The 22,297-nt window shown below is 64.3% G+C and overlaps 1 protein-coding gene across 2 annotated transcripts; it reads left to right on the forward strand.

Annotated features, from left to right (window-relative positions):
• Positions 1–538: 538 nt before the first annotated feature.
• Positions 539–20,691, forward strand: LOXL3 (lysyl oxidase like 3). 2 transcript variants are annotated; one of them, XM_063336630.1, is made up of 14 exons: positions 539–779; positions 8,614–8,935; positions 9,604–9,767; positions 10,932–11,143; positions 14,629–14,848; positions 15,134–15,314; positions 15,648–15,802; positions 16,629–16,802; positions 17,366–17,528; positions 17,880–18,123; positions 18,706–18,821; positions 18,976–19,112; positions 19,616–19,727; positions 19,990–20,691. In XM_063336630.1, exons 2-14 carry the CDS (start codon positions 8,626–8,628, stop codon positions 20,061–20,063), a joined length of 2,262 nt encoding a protein of 753 aa, XP_063192700.1. In that variant the 5' UTR covers positions 539–779; positions 8,614–8,625; the 3' UTR covers positions 20,064–20,691. The 2 variants fall into 2 exon arrangements, with proteins under 2 accessions (XP_063192700.1, XP_063192699.1); XM_063336629.1 differs by lacking the exon at positions 16,629–16,802 and adding an exon at positions 16,959–17,114 and having other exon boundaries at positions 615–779.
• Positions 20,692–22,297: the final 1,606 nt, after the last annotated feature.

A 22,297-nucleotide genomic window follows, 5' to 3' on the forward strand; every position in this document is an offset into this window, starting at 1 on the left:
GGCCGCTGCACATCCAGGACGGCCAGGAGGACCACGGGGGAAGGCGTCTGTCCAGCCCTGCTGCTGCAGCCTCTGGAAAAGTGCTGGGAGGGAAGGGTGGAAGGAGAAAACCATCATTGAAGGTTTCTCTTCCGTGCCCTCCAGAGCCGGCTGGCCCCAGAGGTGAGGAGGAGGTGGGGGCAGGGGTGGCCAAGAGACCAGAAGCGGGGGGGCCCCTTGCCAGGACTATGGCTTGCCGTGCCCCGAGAGCCGCTCGGAAGGGTGGCAGCAGCCCTGTCCCTGTACACGGGGCTGCCGCGGGTCACCCAGACTGGACGGGGAGCTCGGTGCTCCGGGGCCGGTGGAACCCAGTGCCCACGGCCACGCAAGGCTCGGGGACCCCCCACGAGCGGGCGGGGAGGGCTGGGCTGTGCGCAGGAAGGCCCGGGGCTGCCCCCCCCGCAGGGTACAGCCCCCCTTCCCCCCGCCCCAGAATCTCACTCCCGGGGGGCCGGGGCCGGCCCTGAAGCGGAGCCCAGTCGGGACGGGGGCCCCGGTGGGGCCAGCCCCATGCCGGGGCGTGGGACGGGGGCGCGAGGCCCGTCCTCGCCCTAGCGGTTGCGGGGCCGGGCCGGGGCCGCTGGGCGCGGGCCGGCCCCGGACACTTGGGCACGGCGCGGGGCGGGCCGGGGCGGAGAGGGGCGGCTCGGCACGGCTCGGCTGGGCTCGGCTCCCGCCGGTACTCGGCTGGAGGGTCTCGCTCGGCGCCGCCGGAGCCGCGCAGCCCGCGGGGACGAGAGGTACCGCCCGGGGCATCCGAGCGGGACCGGCGGGGAGCGCGGCTGGCACCGTCCCGGCGGCGGCGGGGCTGGGTGCGCCGAGCCGGTCACGGCACCCGCGGGGCCCGTCTGGCCGTGCCGGGACGCGGGCGGGGGTGGGAACGGGGGCGGCCGGGTGCGGGGGTGCCGCCGTGGCAGCGTGGGGCTGGGGGGGAGCGGGGCCGGGTGCGCGGGGTCTGGGTGTCTCCTGTGCGCGGCCGCGGGGCCGGGGCGGGCTGCGTGGGGCCGTGGGAGTGTGCGGGGGGCGCCGGTTTCACCGCCCGACCGCCCCCCCCCGCCCCCGCCTTGGTTGTCGGAGCGTGTCGGGGCCGTGTCTGTGGGGTGCGGGCTTCAGCTTCCCGCGGCTGTGGGGAGGGTGCCCGGCGTTCGCTGCAGAAAGCTCGCTTTGTGCGCTCCGCCGGCGGCGGGGAGCTGTGCTCGCTCTGCCGCCTGCCCCTGCGTGGGAGAGGGTGCGGGCATCCTGCCTTTCCCGCCCCCTCGGCGGGAAGGGGCGCCCAGCAGACCCAGCAGGTCTGTGGGGTGCCGCGTCGGGGCTTGGTGCAGCCACGCCGTACCCCCGAGCGGGCTTCGGGAGGCTTGTTTGCCGAGCTGTGGTTTGCAAAGGTCGGTGGAGACTCAGGGTTTCCATGAAGATGGAATTTGCCGTGGCCCTTGGAAGAGAGGATGGATGAAGGGATGTGAGGCGTGAGGGTTGGGGGTGCGTTTCCTCTTCACTGCTGGCCCTGCATCTTCCCAGCTGCTCTCCAGAGGAGCAGGCAGGCAGCTGAGCCTATAGCTCCCAGAAGCTCCAAGCAGGCTGCCGCTCTGCTGTGGGGTGCCTGGGCACCTCAGACCCCACCGCCTGCCCCTCAGCCTGTCTGGGCTCTCAAGACCCTGTGGCTGATGGCTGCAGCGTCTGCACATTCCTCTGGGGTCTTTCCCTCCCACCTCCAGCTGGTTCCTCCCAGGGCTGCCCCTCCGGAGCCCAGGGCAGCCCTAGAGCAGAGCAGGCAGCCCCTGGCAGAGCTGGTGGCCCTGCTGTGTCCTGGGGAAACTGGGTGGTGTTAGGAACTGCAAAGAGCTGTACTGTGACCTGCCCTGGCTTAGCAGGTGACAGCAGGACAGGGGGACATCAGGTAGCCCAATGGAGCACAGCGCCAGTGTGCAGTCAGTGCTCTGCCCCAGCTGACACCCTGGGCAGCCCCAGGAGCTGGGGTGTACTGTCCACAGCAGTGTCACTGTCGGGGATGGGGCCACACAGCGGGACAGTGTGGACAGGCACCCCACCTTCTCAGCAGTGTGGGGCAGCGAGGTCCCAGCCAGCAGGAGGTGTTGGGAGGTGTCTCCAAGCCTGCCAATGTGGCCAGGCTCCTGCAGCCCTGGGCTGCTCCATGGTACTTCTGGGACCAGTTCAGCTGCGGAGCCCTGCTGCCCTCCAGACTTTGGTTGTGCTCACCCCAGAGCTCTGATCCCATGGGGTCCTGGCAGGCAGGGAGCCAGCCGGTCCTGGCCCAAGCAAGGTGGGGGTGTCAGGGCTCCCCCAGTTTGTGCACACACACTCCTGGCTCCGCAGGGCTGCCGGGAAGCAGGAATAGCGGAGCAGGCCCATCCAGGCAGCCGGAATTGCGAAAGGGACGTTGCTGGGCTGTGCGTCCTGGGGCCCTGGGGAGAAGGGGAGGGATGGAGACCAGCGCCTGAAGCCATGGGACCCACCAGACCTTCTCCTGCCCCGAGTGCTGGGGACGCGACCCACGCTCTCAGGGATGTCCTGGTGTGGGCCTCAGCAGAGTGTGGCTGTGTCATCCCTTAAGCTTCCCAAAGAAAGATAAACAGAGGGAGCTTCTTCCTTCTTGTGCTGGCGAGTTTCCCAGGTCTTCGGTCACTTGTGCTGCTCTTCCCTGAGTCCTTCCAGTTGTCAGTGCCTGGGTTGCTCCATGTCCCTGTGCGTGTGTCCAAAGCTGCTGCTAAGAGAGCATGTTGCTGCTGCATGCAGCACCTGCCATGGCCCTGCTGCTGTGGCCTGGGATGTCATCCCTGTGCTGCAAGGATGCCCTGCGCTTGGCTGCCCTAACACACGCTGATCAAACACGCCAACTTGCTGGGGGCCCCAGTTCATGAGGAGCTGCCCCTTCCCGAGGTCTGTTTGCCCTTCACTGGGGTTTTGCCGGGGCAGACCGATATCCCTCTGAGTCCCTGGTGGATACCAAATGGCACATCAGGTTTGAACAGCCCTTGGGAGCCAGGAGACCCCCCAGGCTCTGTGCACCCCTCATCAGCACCACTCAGCCTCTCTGGCACAGCCGAACCTCTCTGGGAGGTGCAGCCCCTGTGCAAGACGCAGTCAGGGACGCAGAGCCATGGGGGGTCCTGGGGGAGCACAGGAGCCCCCATCGTCCATTGGGACAGGCAGAGCTGGTGGAGCTGGTGTGGGAGCAGGTCAAGCAGTGCTGTGGCCCCTGCTGCCACACAGGGCTGCCCTCGGCACTGAAGGGTCCCTGTGCCCGTGCTGGCCTCGGCAGCATGGCATGGTGCCGAGGCCAGGGGAGCGAGGGGAGCCCCGCGGTTTCAGCCCCGCAGGGCTCTCGGATGCCCGGCTGCCAGCACCAACTGCGCCGTAGGCCAGGATGTGGCTCGGGGCCCTGTGCACGCCCGGCCGGGACATTCCTGAGGTTTCCTGGGCAGCGGGGAGGACCTGGGCTGCTCTCCGGCTCCCACGCCCAGCGTTCGCTCAGGGCCAGCCCGTCCTCCCGAGCCCTTTCCACTTTGTAGCGTGAGGGCTGCTGTGCCTCTGAGCCCGCTCGTGTGCCGAGGTGGGCACGTTCAGCACGGCACAGCACAGGCCAGAGGCTCTGGCAGCAGCCCCAGTCCAAGAGGAGACTGTTCCTGGCTGGAGCAGGCAGCTGGCAGCAGGACGGCCGGGGCGCTGGGGCAGGCATGGCCGGGCAGGACTGTGCCCGGCTCCTGTTAAAGCGTGTGGCGGCAGCAGCCAGGGGACACACCTGGACACCATGTCCCTGTTGATTCCCAGCCCTCTGCCCCTCCGCAGGTGCTGGCTGGCCACCTCTGCCTTTCACCCTCTCCAGGGGATGTGTGTGGCTCCTGCAGATTCCTGGTCTTCTGAAGGCACCAGTGCTCACGTCCTCCCGCTGTGCTGGTGCATAGCTGTTCCATGACAGGGTGGGAGCTGTCACCCTTGTGGGGACCTTTGCTCTCAGCAGGAGTAGCCCAGAATTTGCCAGGCTGGGCAAAGTGGTGCACCTTCCCCTGGCCGAATATGGGAAGGAGATGGGAAATCCCTCTTGGAACTCTTGTGCTGGTTGATCAGCCCTTCCAGGGTGGAGGGACCCCCTCCACCCCCGGTTTGTCTGTCCCAGTCGAAGAGCCCCAGCCGTGTCATGGATCTTGTGCCTTCCTGCCGTGCCAGGACTGCCGTCTCGTAGGGCTGTGCCAGGGCTGGAGGAAAGGGGCTCCAGGTGTGAAACCAGGAAATGCTGCGCAGGGATCAGCCCCGTCCGCCAACCTGCGAAGCTGTGCCGCTGCTCCCTGGGACGGCCCCAACGGGGCTGGGGGTGGGCTCCCCCCCGGAGCCAGGCCTGGCAGCAGAGCGGGGAAGTCGGGCAGCGCCACATGGCTGGAGAAGAGCAAATGCACTCAACGCTGCTTGCGTTTCAGACCGTGGAAAAAGTGATGTGGACAATGAGAGCCCTGTTAGCCTGACCTCCCTGGCACATGGACTCGGAGCACGTTCAGAGAGGGAGATAGTACAGAAACGGGGAAACAGCTCGTGCTGCGCCCCGGGGAGCTGACACTGCCAGCCCCACAGCTATCGGAGGTTATCCTGGGTGCGGGAAGTGCTGTTGGCCCCTGCAGACCTCAGCAGGGCATTTCACTAGAAAATTGTGAGATGAGCAGCAAGAGCTGAGGACAGGCTGAGCTGCGAGGGCAGAGGCAGGGCGGTGGGGAAGAGGGACGCTGGAGCCTGAGCAGAGGAAAGCCATGACCGGGGAGAAGAGTGCTAAGTGTGGCAGCAAGCTGGGGTTTATGCAGGAATGGATGGCAGAAGTTTGAGCAGGTCCACAAGCAACGGAAGGACTGTGAGGAAGAGAAGTTCATGGTGGGCTTTTAAATACAGAGGCCGACGCAGCTGAGCTGGGCGTGCCAGAGTGGGGCTGCAGCAGGATGTCCCTGCCCTGTCCCAGGGCACCTCCTGCCCCGGCTGTAGGGGTTGGAGCCATACGACTCTTGCACCAACCACCACATTCTCGGGACGTGGACATCCTCCCAGCATCAGCTCTTCTGCCTGCGCCCCATGCTCAGCAGGACATGGGGCCAGGTGTTCGTCTGGCAGGGCCGTGAGACTGCAGGCACATGTGGGGCTGCCCCATGTTGCTGCAGGGCTGGGTCTGAGACCTGTCATCAAGCCAAGTGGTCTCACCGACACCGATGATTTCGGTCATCCTGTTCAGTCTGAGCATACCAGATCCTGGAGGTCACACTGCTGGGGCTTGGTGGGGACTGGGGCTCCATTGGGACTTGGTGCTTTGCCGCACAAAGCCCAAGCGCTTTCTCAGGTGCCGTGTTCTGGTCTCAGGTCCTACATGCTTTTTTCCTAAATGCAAAGGCTTAAATTTTTCTTGTAGTGGGGGATATAGGCTACATGATGCCATTTTACCAGGCTGTCCAGGTCTGTTCCCATCACAGGCACGCTCCTGCCCATTTCTGTCTTTGCAGACTGCACCAGGAGAGGACTTTTTTCCTCTTCCAGACATGGTTTTGCTTTGAAAAGCATGTGATCCTCACCAGAAAGCCCACTGAACGGTGACTTCCCAGTTGTAGCCACATGTTAGTTCCAGCAGGTGACCAGTTTTAATCCACTTAGTAGAAGGTGCACTGATTTTGTTGAGTGATAATTATTCATTAAAAGGTGGTGCAAGATGAATTGAATGCCTTCCAGTCTCAGCCTGTTATATCAACACAGTTACTCCGATTAACCAAACCTGTGATCTCATAAAAGGTCACACCAGCTTTCTGACACAGGTTATTTCTGCAGAACCGCGGAGATTGGCATTAATTGTGCTGCTGTCCTTCAGCGTTGTGTTGACCCCGTTGCAAAACAGCCCGGAGCCTGCCTGCAGCCCGCGGCAGCAGAGGTCATCCTGCTCATTCAGTGCAAGTGCCGGTGAAGCTTTTAGTCCTTACACGCTTCCAGCTTTCCCAGTCTTCCAAGGAGTGTTACAATTGGCACCGAGAGGGCCCAAACTTGTGTGTCATTCAAAGTGGTATGGCTCTGAAGATTTATAATGCCTCTTTTGGGCAGGGAGGATGTCCCTTCCGTGACTGATGGGCAGAATAAGAAGTGTTTTATTGCTGCTGTGAGATGGTAAGCCCATCCCTTCGCTGCTTTCCAGCCAGAGCAGAGATGTGGTCAGGGCGTTCCTGCCCTGCCTCCTCCTGGCAAGCCCAGAGACCCCCTTCCCCGAGCTGCTGGCAGGGCTGGGGTGGCCTTTTGCACCTGCCCTCCTCTTTCTCCTGCCATAACAGGCTGATTAAATGGTTCAGCTAAGCGTTTCCCTGCTGCCTGCCCACAAATATGCGTCCTGCTGGGCTTTGTTTTGTTCTCGCAGTGCCAAAGCAGGCAGCTGAGGTGCGGGGAGCCCAGAGCCAGCTCCCACCAACCCCAGGGCTCCTGGGCTGCGCTGAGCCGGGGCGCACTCCAGCAGCACTTGGGTGTCCTCCATGCCCCAGGCTGTGATACAGGAGAGCTGGACCTGGTGCTGATGAGATTGCCCTGAGGGGGTTGATGTGCTTCCCCCCATGATCTCTTGCACCGTCCTGGACCGGTGTTGTTGGTCATTGTTAGCCCTACCCCTTTTCCCTGAGCATCTGCGGCCACCAGGCACTCATCCCAAAGGACTTACTGCTCTTGGTGGCACCTCCGATGTGGCGCATGCCCGAAGGGGCAGGCAGGCAGCAGGGCTGGGCAATGTCTTCAGGAGGTTTTGTTGGTGTGATGGGCATGGAAAAGGGGCTGTCTCTGGTCACTGTCCTGGTTCGTCCTTGCCTTGGGTCCAGGAGGCATCCCCACAGGCTGGAGGAGTGACCTGGCCTCCATCATCTGGAAGAGTGAACAGAGCAGGAACGGGGCCAATTCCTGCTAGCGGAGCTCTGTGGAAACCCTGCCCTGAGAGCTGGTGGGGCAGTGGGTCGATTATGCCGGCCCCCAGCCCTGTGTTAGTGGCCAGGCTGATGGTGAGGCCCCAGAGAGGCTGTGCTGTCCAAGGGCGGACTCCCCAGCCCCTTTGCTCTGTGAGAGCCCCTTTGCTTTGTGAGGACCCCTTTCCCAAAGCAAGGTCCATCTTGCTGTCACCCTGCAGGTGCCGGGGGACCAGGAACAAAGGGGCAACAGGTGGACAGGCCTTAGACCAGGGAAAGGGGCTCCTACAGCGCGGCACCTAGAGAGCAGCCAGGGTCCCCAAAGATGCCCCAATACACCCTTGCACTCCCACTGAACTGGCACGTAGGCAGCGAGTCATAAGAAAGTGGGGATGAAGGCTCGCAGGGCAGCGTGCTGGCTAAGGAAGTGTCCTGGCACCATGGGGAGGGTCTGCGAGAAAGGTCCCGGGGGCACAGCCCCACGCCGGGACCATGTGCGGGGTTTGCATTTGTTTTCCTTCCTCTGTAACCCTGCAGCTAAATGTTGGAGTCTTAAATCACCCCTACTTGTGTGTGAGCCAGACCTTATTCTTTTTAACACTGTCTAACGACAAACCGTGTGACACAATCTGCGTGAGTGCAGCGTGCCGGATCTGCTCTTGGGGTGGGGGATGTAGGACGCAGAGATGTATTTCTGGTGGGCCTGTCCTAGAGGGACTCCCAGGTTTGGGGGTGTGCTTTCCCAGCTGTGGAAGGGACTGGCTGGAAGGGTGACGTGAGGCTGTGGTGGCAGGAGGCAGGCGGGTCACCGTGCCGGTGGTGCTGGGTGGGCATCAGCTTTGCCATCAAAAGCACAGCGAGCCCAGCCTAGAGCAGGGCTGACGCTGCCCTTGCAGAAATGCTGTTCTTGGGCTGCAGCGGCACCCGTGGGGTTAAAGTGGTCCCTGATGGGATAAATGGGAATAGAGCATGGGAAGGCGGTTCACAGAGAAGTGTTTTCACCATTGTTTGCCGGTGGGGCTGGTGCAGGAATACCACATCTCCCTCAGGTATTCAAGGAGCCACAGATGTTATTGGAGGGCTGGAGAAATGCCGCACAGAGTGGAATGTGAAAGGCTCCGGCTGCCCTGCTCCTCACAGCGGGCAGGAGCGTGGGCTGGCAGCCCCTCACCGCCAGTGGCCACCGCGCTGCTCGTGGTGGATCAAGCTCCTGGCTGGTCCAGCTGGGCTTTCCCCGGGCCCTGGTCCCGTTCCAGCTCCCTCTGCTCTGGCAGCCGATCCCCTCCTTTCCGACTGACCCTCCTGGGGGTGACGCACACCCCTTTGCCTGTCTGCCCTCACTGCCCTTTGGCGCAGGAGGTGCGACCTGGCAGTGTGGTGGGATTTCAGTAGCGGCTGTTGGCGGAGGGGTGCGAGGTGCCGGGGAGGCGTCGGGCAGAGCCCTGGCTGGTGGCAGCCCCGGGGGTGCAGGGGTGGTGCAGGGGACTGCAGGCAAGAGCCAGCTGGCTCCATCCGGGGACGAGACTGAGCGTGTGAGCCGGGCGTTTACCCATCTGGATGAGGGGAGCTGGTGTTTCGGGGGTTTACCCAGCTGGATGAGGGGAGCTGGTGTTTCGGCACGGCTCCTCCATCCCACATACCCTGACCCTTTCTGCCCCTGCAGAGCCAGGCTGCCATGGGAAGCTGCGGCGCGTGGGCACGGCAGGAGCTGCTGGTGCTGCTGAGCAGCGTGTGGCTGTGGGTTGGCAGTGCCCAGCCCACCCCCCCAGGCCCCACGCACACCCCCGGACCTCAGCTGAAGTTCCGCCTGGCTGGCTACCCGCGCAAGCACAACGAGGGCCGCGTCGAGGTCTTTTACAACGACGAGTGGGGCACCATCTGCGATGACGACTTCACGCTGGCCAACGCGCATGTGCTGTGCCGGCACCTCGGCTTCGTGGCTGCCACTGGCTGGGCCCACAGCGCCAAGTACGGCAAAGGCGTCGGTAAGAGAGGGGCGGTGGGCACAGCCCCCCCCCATACTGCATGTGCCGGGGCTGTCAGCCCGCTGCCATGGGGTGGTATGCCTGCCACAGCAGGTTTGCATGCAGTGGTGGGGGGGACAGGGGGACAGGCAGGTCTTGTGTTTGCCAGGTGCCCAGCAGTGTGTGTGTGCGTGTGTGTGCGCACGCATGTGTGTGTGTTGCACATGCAAAGCGGGCTGGGAAACTCTGTGTGTTTGCGTGTGAGCGGCTGTGTGTGTACCCAGGGTGGCTGCAGGCACTACAGCCGTGGGGCTGCTCGTGCCCCTGGGGGCTGCAGGGGGGCTGCAGGTCCGGGCTGGTGTGGGCATGTGGTGCTGGGGTGTCATGGGTTGTCCTGCGGGTGAGATGCTGTACAGACCCCGCCGTGCACATTGCATGGGGGCTTTAAGTCTGGCAGAGCAGCCCCTTGGGGAGGTGGAAGCTCCCCATCTGCAGATGCCCCACTCAGGGCTTTACTCTTGGTTTTTCCCCGGCCTTATCTTTGTGCCGTGGGAGGGCTGCCCCCACCTCAACATCCACACTTCTGTTGAACACCTGTGTGGTCCCCGGCTGTGCTCCACGGGCACCTTCCCTGCTCCCGGGGGAAGCTGCATGGGCTTGGCCCCCCCCTCACCCCCGATGTCCGGCAGGGCGGATCTGGCTGGACAACGTGAATTGTGCCGGAGGTGAGAAGAGCATTGGGGACTGCAAACACCGGGGCTGGGGGAACAGCGACTGCAGCCACGAGGAAGATGCGGGTGTCATCTGCAAGGACGAGCGCATCCCAGGCTTCAAGGACTCCAACGTCATCGAGGTGAGGAAGCTGCTGGCCAGGGTGGGCAGAGATCCCGCAGAGCCAGCTGCCGGGAGCCCTGCCGTGGGGCAGCCCAGCCTGGCCTCAGTCCTCCCTGAAGAGTTGGGAGGCAGCATCCCCACTGCACACTGTCAGGCTCCCATGTGCAGGACCAGGGGACTCTGTTGGTGCCTTCCCTGAGCCCTAGCACATGGGCTGTCCCCATGTCCCCAGGGCTTCCCCGCTGCCCTGGCCCCCCAGACCCTGAGTCACGTAAGCACCTATTTCCCTGGGGTGCGCCCAGTCCAGCCAGGCTCTGGGGCCATAGGGAGCAGTCGGCACTGTGGTGGGCCACCCTGCAGCAGGCGTATCCCTCCCCTGCCCTGCATGGGAGCACAGCACTTCCATGGCCTCCCCTGAGCATCCCGAGCTGCTACTTCCCCCAGCAGCTTCTCTGGGCCAGGGGGTCTGTCTCACACCCCTGCAGCCTGTTTTCTTCTTTCTCCCGCCTGCCAGACACCCTTACTCCCAGACTTGCTCCTCCACACTGCACTCCTCCGGCATGCTCGGCTTCTCCCGCCCTCTCTTACAGGCTCTCTGTCTCTCAGACCAACTTTCATGGCTGCCTCTGTCTTTCTGGCTGGGGCCCCTGTCCCCCCCCGCCAGCCACAGTACCTGTGGAGGACAAAGCTCTGCTCAGGATGTGGCTTGAATGTGGGGACATGGCACAGCTCTGGGTATGGGATGGCAGGTCTCCTGCAAGGTATGGACAGCTGGGGCTGTGTCCTGCAGGCTGTGCCCAGTGTCCCGGCACTCCCTGCTTCTGTCCTGCTCTGGGTGGGTGCCTGGGCATGGGGCAGTCTGGGCACCCTGCTTCTGGGTGCAGGGTCCCGAGTCAACGGGACGGCAGCGCTGGCTCTCCTGACCGCTCACAGGAGATGTATCTGGGGGGGCAGGGGGAGGTGGAGCATTGGCTGCACGGGATGGGATTAAGTCCTTGGCTCCCCAGGGCTATCAGATGTGGCCTGCAGGGATGCAGGACCTGGCTGTCCCTGTTCCTCACCTGGAACTTGGGACCCCATCTCCTGTGGGTGCCTGCATCCTTGGGGCATCCCTCGGAAAGGGCTGGCAGGGATCTGGGACGGCGGGGTGCAGTGGAAGCCTGTGCTGACCTGTGCCCTGCAGACGGAGCAGAGCCACGTGGAGGAGGTCCGCCTGCGGTCGGTGGTGTCCGGGGCCCGGAGGCAGCTACCGGTGACAGAGGGCATTGTGGAAGTGCGCTACAAGGATGGCTGGGCACAGATCTGCGACGAGGGCTGGAGCAGCCAGAACAGCCGTGTCGTCTGCGGCATGATGGGCTTCCCTGCTGAGAAGAAGGTGAACAGGAACTTCTACAAGTGAGTGAGGCCAGCAGGGAGCCCACGGGGCTGGGGTGTTGGAGCAGAACTGGGTACAGTGCCAGGGACACGGAGCAATGCTGGGGGGACAGCAGGGGTGTGTGCTGTTGGGCATCGTGGCTCTCCAGCATCCCTCCCATCCCTGTTGCTCACCAGTTCTAGCCCCAGCTGGCCATATGGACACCCGCTAACTGAGCTGGGGGTCCATGGCATGGCTTGGGGAGCCATGGTTGCCCACCTGCCCCATGCACCACTGCAGAGGCTGCTCCAAGAGGGCAGCTTTTGCTCCCTGGCAGTGGTGCACCTCCACATTTCCCCCCAGCGCGGAGTGTGGGGTCCCTGTGACGAGAGGAGGTTTGCAGCTGAGCCAGGCAGGGATGCTCCAGCAGCACCATGGCTGGAGCGAGGGGCCCAGGGGTGTGGGCATGGGCATGACGCCCACGGCGTGGTGCCCGGTGCTGCACCCACCCCTGACTGGGCAGCCGCGGTGTTGCTCCCACAGGCGGTTGAAGCGTGCAGCCAGGATGAAGGGCCGGCGCCTGAAGCCAGGCAGCAGGTAAGGGGCCGGGGTGCCCCATCTGCTGAGCCCTTGGCAGAGCTGGGCTGTCCGTCCCCACCGGTCTCTGCTGTTGGAATGGATCCTGGCGCAAATGGATCCGAAAGGAGCAGACCGGGGGCTGTGCTGGGCAGGCAGGACAAACCCCACCCCGGTGGGACCTGCCTGTCCACACCGGGGTCCCCTGTCCACCATGAGAGACAATCTTTCTCCCAGGCCAGCCATGCCCCAGGTGGAGCAGCCCCCATCCCACATACCAGGCAGGAGTCCTGGCACAGGGATCTGGGACTGCAGAGCAGACCCACTGTAGGCCAGATGCCTTGGGAGGTGCAGAGGGGGCTTCAGCGTCCTGTGCTGTGGCCCCACAGGGACCTGGAGGCCTTGGAAGAGAGCTGTCTCTCCTGGCGGATGGGGAGGGAGGGCTGTGGAAATGGGCTGCTTTCGGCAGAAAGCGGCAATGGGGAAGCTGGAAAGGCTGCGCACCCCTCCATTCCCCGCAGGGTGGGCTGGCGCCAGCATGAGAGCACTTGCTCAGCAGCGCTAGCAGTGCTGGTCACCAGGGTGATGGGCACAGGAGTGCTAGTGGTGCTGGGCACCGGTGCGATGGGCACGATGTGGCAGGTCTTGTCAGGAGTGTTGCATCTGCTCGGGATCTCTTGCACCCTCTGCCCACTCGTTCTTGCTGCCTTTCTGCCAGTCCCAGGGATGGTCTGACTGTCCTTTCCCTCCATCCCTGAACCCCGCTTCCCAATTTGATGGTGGGTGCAGGGAGCCAGAGCCCATCCTCTCTGGACTATGGCATGGCACCTCTTGCCTGAGCCCACTGCTGCACGGAGACATTGCTCTGCCCCCAGCACACGACCTTGCCCCAGTCCCACCGCCTTCCCTGGTGCCGAAGGTGCCCCACACTCTGGACCCATCCCAAGCTCTTCGTTGGGACACTTCCCAGTTTTGTGTCCCCAACGGGCATCCTCGCCAGCTCCTGCAGCCGTGCCTGAGCTGGTGATGGAAATCCAGACAGGGTCAGCCCATGGGATCTCCTCAAACCACCCCCCCCCAACAGGTCCTGCTCACTGCAGTGTGCTGTAATTCATCTGGTTTGGTGCTGGCTGCCCCTTCTCCAATGGGCAGGTATTTCCCCTGCAGCACTGTATGAAATGCTTTGCGAAGTCCATGAGCCTGCAGTCCGTTCCCTTCCCTCTGCCCCCAGCAGGAGCTGTCTCCTGAAAGCCACGCGCTGGTTTGCTGGGGCTGATCAATTTGGGGCTGCACGGCTGCAGTCGTACGTGGGGTCACGGGCTGATCCAGGCTGGAAGGGACCCCGGGGAGTCCTGGTCCGACCCCCTGCATGGAGCAGGGCCAGCTGTTGTCAGCCCAGACTTCATCCAGTTGCCTTTTGAAAACCTCCGAGGATGGAGAGGCCTCGTGGCCTCTGCTCCAAAGCTGAGCAGCCCTCAACGGGGAGAAAGTTTTCCTTACACCAAGTCTGAACCTCACATTGCTGGTCGGGCCGGTTTTCTCTCGTGCTCTTCCCTCCCGTGGCTAGAAGAGCCGTTGTCCCTCACAGCCCCTTGCAGGTCCAGGTCCAGCCATCTCAGCCCCTCTCTGGAACAGCCCCGTGCCCCCATCTCCCCTCCAGCCCTGATTGCCCCGGTGGCCATCCCCAGAGCTCGCACTGCTGAGCTGATGGCTTTCTTGCACTGGGGATCCAGAACTGGGTGCAGGATCCAGACGTGGTTTCATGAGTGCGAATGAGCACTGATGTCCTCCATCCAACCATTTGACTCCTGGTTCCTTGTCAGCTGCCGTGTCCTGGGGCTCGCTGGGCTGTGTGGGCTGACACGGACCTGCTGGCCAGTGGGGTCAGTTGCCGGGCTTGGTTTTGCCTTCTTTCTGGGAGGGGGAGTGTCAGTCCCCTCTGCTCTTCACCCCTTCACAGGGGTTTTGGCCCTGCTCAGCATCTTCCTCCCCGCGTGAAGCAAAGTATTTGAGCCTGTTGGGACTGTACCTACATCACGCGTGTGCCAGGCCCCGGGCAGCCTCCTCTTCCCCGCACCGCTCAGCATGCACCCGGGGAGCTCCCCGCACTAGCTGTGGGTCCTTGCAAGCCTGCAGCCAGTGTCACCGTGCCCCCCATGGCACTGGGGACAGGACCCGCCTCCCGCGCTGCTTGCTTGGTGCTGTGCTTGCTGGGCATCCCGCTCCCCTCGGAGCGCAGCGCAGTGACGTTGTCTGGTGTCTGGATGAGGACGTGGGCACACCTCACTTGCACCCCACAGATCAAATCGTTGCCGGCTGGTGTTTGATCTTTTGCCGTGTGACAAGGCAGCGCAGGATGTTGCTGCATCCGGCACAGTTTCCTGGTGGGATGTGGGCAGGAAACCGCATCATTGCTGTGGAGGGCAGTTCTGTCACATTGCTGGCAGCAGATGATGCCGTTGCACCCATGTGTGACACGAAGGGGACGTGCATGAGTCTCCCTGGGAGGCCAACGTGCCCCGTTCAGTCTTCAGTGACAACCGGGGCAGGCTGTGCTCCCTGCGTCACTGCAGCTGGCGGAGGTGACAGCCTGAGGCCCCAGGCTCCTTGACGGTTGTTTTCTGTTTTCCAGGCTGGCCACCAAATCTCAGCCTAAACAAAAGCGCAGGGAGGACGTAGGGCCCAAGAAGAGGTAAATGGCTCCAGTGGAGAGCCTGAGTGCCAGGAGCCCCGCTCAGTGCCACCGGTGCCATGCATGTCCCCATGCTGCCGGGGGTGTGGGGCAGGCAGACGGCGAGGGGTGGGCGCCCTGCAGGCACAGAGCATCTCTCCCTTGGGGACAGTGCAAGGGACATGAACAGCGAGTGTAGCCGCAGGCAGGGTGGCCATCGACACCTCCGCTGCCGGTTGGCCGTGCCGGTCCTCTCTCAGGGCTCCTCTCTCCTTGCAGGCTTTTCACGGAGCGGCAGCAGCTCAACTACCGCCTGCACTCTGTGTCCTGCACGGGGACGGAGGTCCACCTCTCCATGTGCGCCTTCGAGTTCTACCGGGGCAACACCTCGACCGCCTGCGGGGCTGGCATGCCCGCCGTCGTCAGCTGTGTGCCTGGGCCCCTCTTTGCCACTGGCAATGGCCACAAGAAGAAGCAGCGTCAACAGCAGCAGGGCCAGGTGAGCCCCGCAGGGAGGGGGATGAGTCCTGCGGTGGCCCACAGCTGGCTACTTCAGGGCTCTGTCCCTGGGCTGCACCCAAGTGCAGGTGTGCGGGTCCCTGGGTGACATGGAGCAGGAGGTGGGGGCAGTGTCCGGTCCCTGCACATCCCAGGTGTCATGGCCAGCAACCTCTGTGCCACACCATGCCGTGCCATGCTGCACTGTGCCATACCGTGCTGTCCCATACCGTGCTGTCCCTTACCATGCTGTCCCACACCGTGCCCTGACCCTGCTCCCCGGCAGCCACGGATCCGGCTGAAGGGTGGTGCGAAGGTCGGCGAGGGCCGCGTCGAGGTGCTCAAGAGCAGCGAGTGGGGCACCATCTGTGACGACCGCTGGAACCTGCTGTCAGCCAGCGTGGTGTGCCGAGAGCTGGGCTTTGGCAGCGCCAAGGAGGCCCTCACTGGGGCACGCATGGGCCAAGGTGAGGGTGCTGGGGTGGAGGGGCCAGGCATCGCCCTCCTGCCTGAGGATGAGGCGCTTGCCCAGGCGCAAGGCTCTGCTGGGCTGGGGGGAGCCATGGCTGCGCTTGTCCTGTGGGCTCCTGGCTGCCATTCGCACGTGGTGCAGGGCTTGCCACAAGCATCTCCAGGGGACAGTGGCCACTCAGCCGTGCTGCCCTGGGCAGCAGCAATGGGGGCCAGGAGTGTGCTGAGCTCCCTCGGTGCACGCTGAGGAGCAAGGGCAGCCATGGGGACAGCATGGCCATGGCTGTCCCTATGTCAATGGGCCCTGAGCCCTGCCGTCCCCCCGGCAGGGACGGGGCCCATCCACATCAACGAAGTGCAGTGCCTGGGCACCGAGAAGTCCCTTTGGAGCTGCCCCTTCAAGAACATCACGCAGGAGGACTGCAAGCACACGGAGGATGCGGCTGTCCGCTGCAACACCCCCTACATGGGCTACGAGAACCTGGTGCGCACCGTGGGGGGCTGCCTGCATCCATGGGGCCACGGTGCCTGGCAGATCCTGGCATCGGGGCCCCCAGAGTGGGCTGCTGGGGGAGGGCCCATGGGACGTGTTGTAGGGTGGCCCATCATCTCTCCTTCTCTGCACCCCATCGCACCCCACGCATTTGCCCCTGGTGTGAGGCAAGGGCTGCCCTGGGGGATTTTGCCGTGGGAGTCCCAAGCTGCCCCTGTGAGGAGAGGGGTGGAAGGAGGGCCATGGGGGGGTGTGGGTGCCCCGTGGTATCCCGCTGTGTGGGATGGTGTGGGGCAGCTGCTCCCTGCTGCTCTCCCTGCTGCCAGCCCATGCCAGCTCCCCGGCAGAAGCACCAGAAAAAAAAATCACTGTGGGCCAACCAAAAGAGATTTTTTTTTTTTTTTACTGATGATGAAATGAGCAAATGGAGCCGCATGTTCCTGTTTGCCCTGCCCTGTCATTTCATCTGCTTTGGGCTTTTTAATAATTTTTAACTTTCTCATACCTATCATTTCTGAAATGAGAATGCCATTTCAAAATGAACCATTTTCCCTGCTTTGGTGAGACAGTTCCCAAACTCACAAGCAAATTCTTGGCCCCAAACCCGCCATTTTTGGTGAGGTCCCTGCTGACCAAAGCTGTGCTTGGCTCCACTCAGCTCCTGGCTGCCACCTCCCTGCGTGCCCCAAAGCTCTGGGCTCAGCGCCCATCCAGGTGCGCAGCCAGGTGCTGGGCAGGACCATCCTGTGGGATGCAGCCCCAGCAGCGGGAGCATCAGTTGTGACGATGATGATGCTGCCACTGCCTCTCTCCGCAGATTCGGCTGAGCGGGGGCCGGAGCCGCTTCGAGGGGCGGGTCGAGGTGGCAGTGGGGGCTGGCGATGGGGACCAGCCCCGCTGGGGTCTGGTCTGCGGCGAAGGCTGGGGTACACTGGAGGCGATGGTGGCCTGTCGCCAGCTGGGTCTGGGATTCGCTAACCACGGCTTACAAGTAGGTGCCAGCGCCAGCTTGGCCAGGGCAGCGAGCCACCACCGCCACTGCTTCGCGGGGACAGGGACAGGGACAATACGGGACATGGGACAAGGGATGGGGTGGGAGGTGGCATGGTGTGGGGTCCCTGCTCACGGCCCCAGGGCTTCCCTGCAGATCCGCCTAGCCGGCGGGAGGACAACATTTGAGGGCCGCGTGGAGGTGAAGCGAGGCAGTAAGTGGGGCACGGTGTGCAGCGATGGCTGGACCACCAAGGAGGCAATGGTGGCCTGTCGCCAGCTCGGCCTGGGCTACTCCCTGCATGCGGTGACGGTAGGTGCCGGTGGGGAAGCCCCTGGTGACACCTCGGCAAGCACAGGCACCGGTGCTTCCCCGACGGCTGTGGGGCTCTATGAGGGCAAAGGGATGTGGCTGCTCCGTGCCGTAGGATTGGGACCCTTGTGGGCAGCCTGGGTACGTGGGCAGGGCTGTGCCCTGGCTGGGTGGTGGCTGTAGCCTGGGTGTGTGCGAGCCGGGTGCCCCATGGCGGCCAGCCCTGCCACCCAGCCTGTCTCGCCCTCCAGGAGACGTGGTACTGGGACGCCAGCAATGTGACGGAGATGGTGCTGAGCGGGGTGAAGTGCGCCGGCCACGAGATGTCCCTGAGCCACTGCCAGCACCATGGCACCAGCCTGAACTGCAGGAACACGGGCACGCGCTTCGCCGCAGGTGTCATCTGCTCCGAGAGTGAGCAGCGGGGGGGGAGCTGCGGGCAGTGGGGTGTGTGGGCAATGGGGTCTGCAGGCAGCGGGATCTGCAGGCAATGGGGGCTGTGGGCAATGGGGTGTGGAGGCGGTGGGGTCTGCAGGCAATGGGGCCGGGGGGTGCAGATAAAGGGGCTGTGAGCAATGGGGCTGCGGGCAATGGGGTTCGCAGGTGACAGGGCTGCAGGGTCAGCCTGTGCCCTGCCGGTGGGGAGGGCACGCATTCCCTCGGCTGGCTCAGCCCTCCCTGCCCGCGCTGGCTGCTCGCCCCGTCCCTGCCGCCTGCCAAGCAGCGGGGCAGCCGTCTGTCCCTGAGCAGCCGCCTGCTCCCCAGCCGCCTCCGACCTGCTGCTGCACGCCCCGCTGGTGCAGGAGACGGCCTACATCGAGGACCGGCCGCTGCACATGCTGTACTGCGCCGCCGAGGAGAACTGCCTCTCCAGCTCGGCCCGCCAGGCCAACTGGCCCTACGGGCACCGTCGCCTGCTCCGCTTCTCCTCCCAGATCCACAACAACGGCCGCGCCGACTTCCGCCCCAAGGCCGGCCGGCACTCCTGGGTCTGGCATGAGTGCCACCGGTGCGTGCGCGGCACGGGCAGGGACGGGCATGCAGGCAGGGGGACAGCCTGGGCTGGGGAGGCGGGGGGGGGGGGGGGTCAGGGTGGGGAGAGGGTGATGGTGCTGCTGGGCTGGGCTGGGTGATGGTGACACTGGGGTGATGGTGACGCCGGGTGAGGGTGACGCCAGGTGAGGGTGACATTGGGTGAGGCACCTTCTGCTGCCCAGTGTCCAGTTTTGCCTGCTTTGGCTCAGGGCTGTCCCTAGATGAGCAGTGTTGGGGCTGGGGGGCCTGGGGGGAGCAGGGATGGGGGCTGCAGGCTGTGCCCTGCAGCTGAGCCCCCCTGCTTGCCTGGGCCGTCCTGCTGGGGACAGCCATGTCCCCTCCTAGGGCACGACTGAGCTCTGCCCGACCTCGCGGGACTCAGATCAGGGGCTGTGGGGACCTCCCCCAACAGCGAGGGGCTGGGCAGGCGGCGGGGGTCCTGCTGCAGAGTTTCCCGTCTGCTCCGTGGGGCTCTTCCTCTGCCCCCAGTATCCGCCCAAGCTCCCCCGTGCCAGGGCACTGGTGCAGCTGGGATGCTGCGGGCTCCCTCTCGCAGGCACTACCACAGCATGGATATCTTCACCCACTACGACATCCTGACCCCCAACGGCACCAAGGTGGCGGAGGGACACAAGGCCAGCTTCTGCCTTGAGGACACCGAGTGTGAAGAAGGTGGGCGCTGTGGGGCTTTGCGGCACCGTCCCTGCCCGTGTTCCCACTGTGGGGCTGCCTGTCCCCAGCCACGGGGCCAGGCTGGGGGGGTGACACGGGGGCTGCGCAGAGAGGGCTGCAGCAGGGACGAGCCGCTCTCTCTTCCTCCCCACAGACGTGGCCAAGCGTTATGAGTGTGCCAACTTTGGGGAGCAGGGCATCACTGTGGGCTGCTGGGACCTGTACCGGCACGACATCGACTGCCAGTGGATCGACATCACTGACGTCAAGCCAGGCAACTACATCCTGCAGGTGCTGCAGCTGAGCCGCCCCCGGCCCCTCCTGCATCCCTCCCACCCTCTGCCCCTGCACCCCCAGCTCTCCCACCGCCCCCGCCACCTGGCCCTCTCTCCCGTGCTCTCTGAGTGGGTTTGGAGCATGGTGGGGCTGGTGGGATGTGTGCTGGTGAGGGACAGTGCCTGTCCTCCTGCCCGAAGATGTGCAGGGCTCATGCGGGAACTGCTCGGGCATGCTTCAGCCCGGGTTTCCCTGCTCTGAGCAACACTGCTCGTGGGCACATGGTGCACAGTGACAGGGCCGCCCCCACCACAGCGGCAGCCACTGGCTCTTCAGAGCCCTCCAGCATATCCCAGTGCAGCTGGGGAGACTGGTCCTGACAGGGCTGGGGTGCTGGGGGCCATGCCACAGGCAGCAGCTCCACCGAGGCCGCGAAGGCCAAGCTGACACAGCACAGGGCTGCAGCACTGCCGGGTGTGGGGCAGGGAGCTGCGACCCTCACTGACAGTGCCCCACAGGTTGTGATCAACCCCAACTTTGAGGTGGCAGAGAGCGACTTCACCAACAACGCCATGAAATGCAACTGCAAGTACGACGGGCACCGCATCTGGGTGCACAGCTGCCACATCGGTAACAGCCCCGGGATGCGTTGCGGGGATGAGGGGACGCCGGGGCAAGGGATGTCCTGGCAGGTGTGGCCCAGGAGGAGGGCAATGAGGGGGCTGCAGGAAGCAGTGGGGCTGGGGACAGGCTGTGGGGCTTGGGGCAGGATGGCCAGGCTGCCATGGGGAGGCAGGGGCTGGGGGCAGCTGGGGTGGGAACAGAGGGGCTGGGGGGACAGGCGATGATGTTCAGTGCTGGAGCCCACAGCTCTTGCCCTCTGCCCACCCAGGCGATGCGCTCAGTGAGGAGGCCAACAAGCGGTTTGAGCAGTATCCAGGTCAGCTCAACAACCAGATTTCATAGGGCCCTGGCCCCCGGGGAGACGGGCATCTCCCTCCCTCACCCCACACAGGTGGGGGAAGCTGCTGGGGGGCCGGCGGGGAGGCCTCATGCCTGGCACCGCCACCACCGTGCCCTGCTGGAGACTGCCCAGGACTCTCACCGTCACCAGCCGCCCTTCCCCGCCTCGGGGAGCTGGTGCTGGAGGCACCGCGCACCTGCACCTCCCAGCCTGGGGCTACCACCCCAACCACCGGCCAGAAGACTCTGCGCCCACGTCCCCTGGGCTGCGGCACATGGGTATGGGCCAGGAGGTCCTGTACCCCCCACCATGCCCCGCCTTTGCTCCCGGTCGCTGCCGTCCCAGCTGCACCCTCCTGCTCCCCCATTCTGCCCTGGTTCCTCTCACCCCCACGGCACTCCCCAGGGCTCTGCCCTCAGCTGGCCCCAGCAGAGCCCAGGACCCACCGCCCACGCAGGGACTCGCACCCCTGCACAGCACCCGCAGAGCCCCAGGGAGCCCCTTGTCCCCTGGGGGTGGCGTGGCCACCCCTGCCCTGGCAGCACTGCCTCCAGCTGCCCGGCAGCGGATCCCACACCCATTCTCTTAGTTGTAATTTTATTTTCTCTATAAAGTTGTCAGTTCTATTTCCCCAATGGCTGCCGGCTCTTCTCTAGGGTGAGACGAGGAGGCTGGCAGGACTGGGAGGCACAGCACATGGCTGGCTGGCATCCTCCAGCACAGAGCGCAGGAGCTGCCCCTCCACCATCTCCTGCACCCCCCTCCAACACCCACATGGAGCAAGGAAGCTCCCCCCAGCCCACACCGCCCTGGCTGGGCGAGGACCGGCCTCACAGCAGTTCCCCCTCACCTGGCTGCACCACCCTCAGCCAGTGCTGGGCTAGGGAAAGACAGCACTGGCCCTCTAGGGAGGGCGGGTGAGAGGAAGGGGCCAGCAGGAATCCGAGCACCGCTGCTCTGGCCTGAAGCACCCCCAGGGCACGGCCCTGGAGGGAACAGACGGGGCCACCCTAGCACGGCAGGGATGCGGTGAAGTGCTGGTTCCCCCACACCAGATGCAATGCAAATGGTATTGAGCAGAAATCCCACCACGGGGCTGTGACCCACGAGGGTTGCAGTCTTGCAGCAGAGATGGGCTGCCTCGACTGGCCTGAAGGGAGCAGAGCCCAGCAGAGCCAGGGACAGAGAACGAAGACATGACAGGAGGGCAAAGGCAGGGACACCCCACCTCCGCCAGTCGCTCTGGGCCCATCTGCAGCAGAGAGCAGCACAGAGAGGCAGCTTCAGCCACCTCTGCATCGCTGGGGGATAGACCGCTCCTCCCCGTGCCCGGGGAGGAAGAGAAGGGCAGCCGGCAGCTGGGCTGGGGCAGGCTCTGGCTCCGGGCAGTGGAAAGCACTGTGGTCAGCGCTGCCGGAGCAGCTATGCGAGAAACGCCGCCGGCGTCTCAGCTATTTCCCCTTCAAGCAGCCGGCTGGGGCTTGCTAGGGGAGCAAATTCCTCTGGCGAGGCCAGGGCCGCCTGAAAGGAGGTCTGTTCTCCGGGGCGGGAAGAGCGCAGGGAGGGAGCAGCGGCTCAGAGCCGCCCTTTGCCACAGCACCCCCAAGGAACTGTGCTTCTTTCACCTCCTAAAAATAACAGGCAGGGGCGAGGGCTCGGGAGTCCCGTCACAAGCGGGGTCTGGCTCGACACGCGCATTCCTCCCTGCTGGAGCAGGACCGGACACAGGCCCTCAAGGCAGCCCGCGCTGCAGAGCTGCCTGCCTCCCAAAGCCTCTGGCAGGGGCCAGAACGGAGCAGGAGCTCTTCCAGGAAGGCGAGGAACAGCCATAGCTGCTCCTTCCCAGAAGGGCTGGCCTGGCTCTTGGCCACCAGCTGCAGAGCACAGGGAGGGCCCCAACTGTCCCCAGGGGCCGTGCTGCATGCGTGGGAGAGCAGTGCTCCGGCATGGACAGATGCTGGGCTGGGGGAGGGACAGGCAGGGCCAATGAGGCATTGCCCCAGCCCCAGCACCGGCTCCCACCTTCAGCCTTCCTGAACATCAGGGCCAGCAAGATGCTGCCCCAGCCATCTCGGAGTCCAGCATCAACACCGCTTCCACCATGGCCCAGAAAGCTGCTTCATGGGTGCAGATGTGGATGCAGACCTTAGAGCAGTGCTCCCAGGGGAAGCACTTTGACGAGGCAGACATCTGCCACATCCCTCTGGCCTCGTGGACACAGCCACAACAGCGAGTG

Source organism: Chroicocephalus ridibundus, chromosome 5 (assembly GCF_963924245.1).
Source record: "Chroicocephalus ridibundus chromosome 5, bChrRid1.1, whole genome shotgun sequence".
Classification (NCBI taxonomy): Eukaryota; Metazoa; Chordata; class Aves; order Charadriiformes; family Laridae; genus Chroicocephalus; species Chroicocephalus ridibundus.

Excerpts from the sequence above, each read along its gene's own strand:
- LOXL3 (XM_063336630.1), top strand. The coding sequence starts at position 8,626 with ATGGGAAGCTGCGGCGCGTGGGCACGGCAGGAGCTGCTGGTGCTGCTG. Across the intron at positions 19,113-19,615 it reads CAGGCAACTACATCCTGCAG|GTTGTGATCAACCCCAACTT; the intron begins GTGCTGCAGCTG and ends AGTGCCCCACAG. Across the intron at positions 19,728-19,989 it reads GGTGCACAGCTGCCACATCG|GCGATGCGCTCAGTGAGGAG; the intron begins GTAACAGCCCCG and ends CTGCCCACCCAG.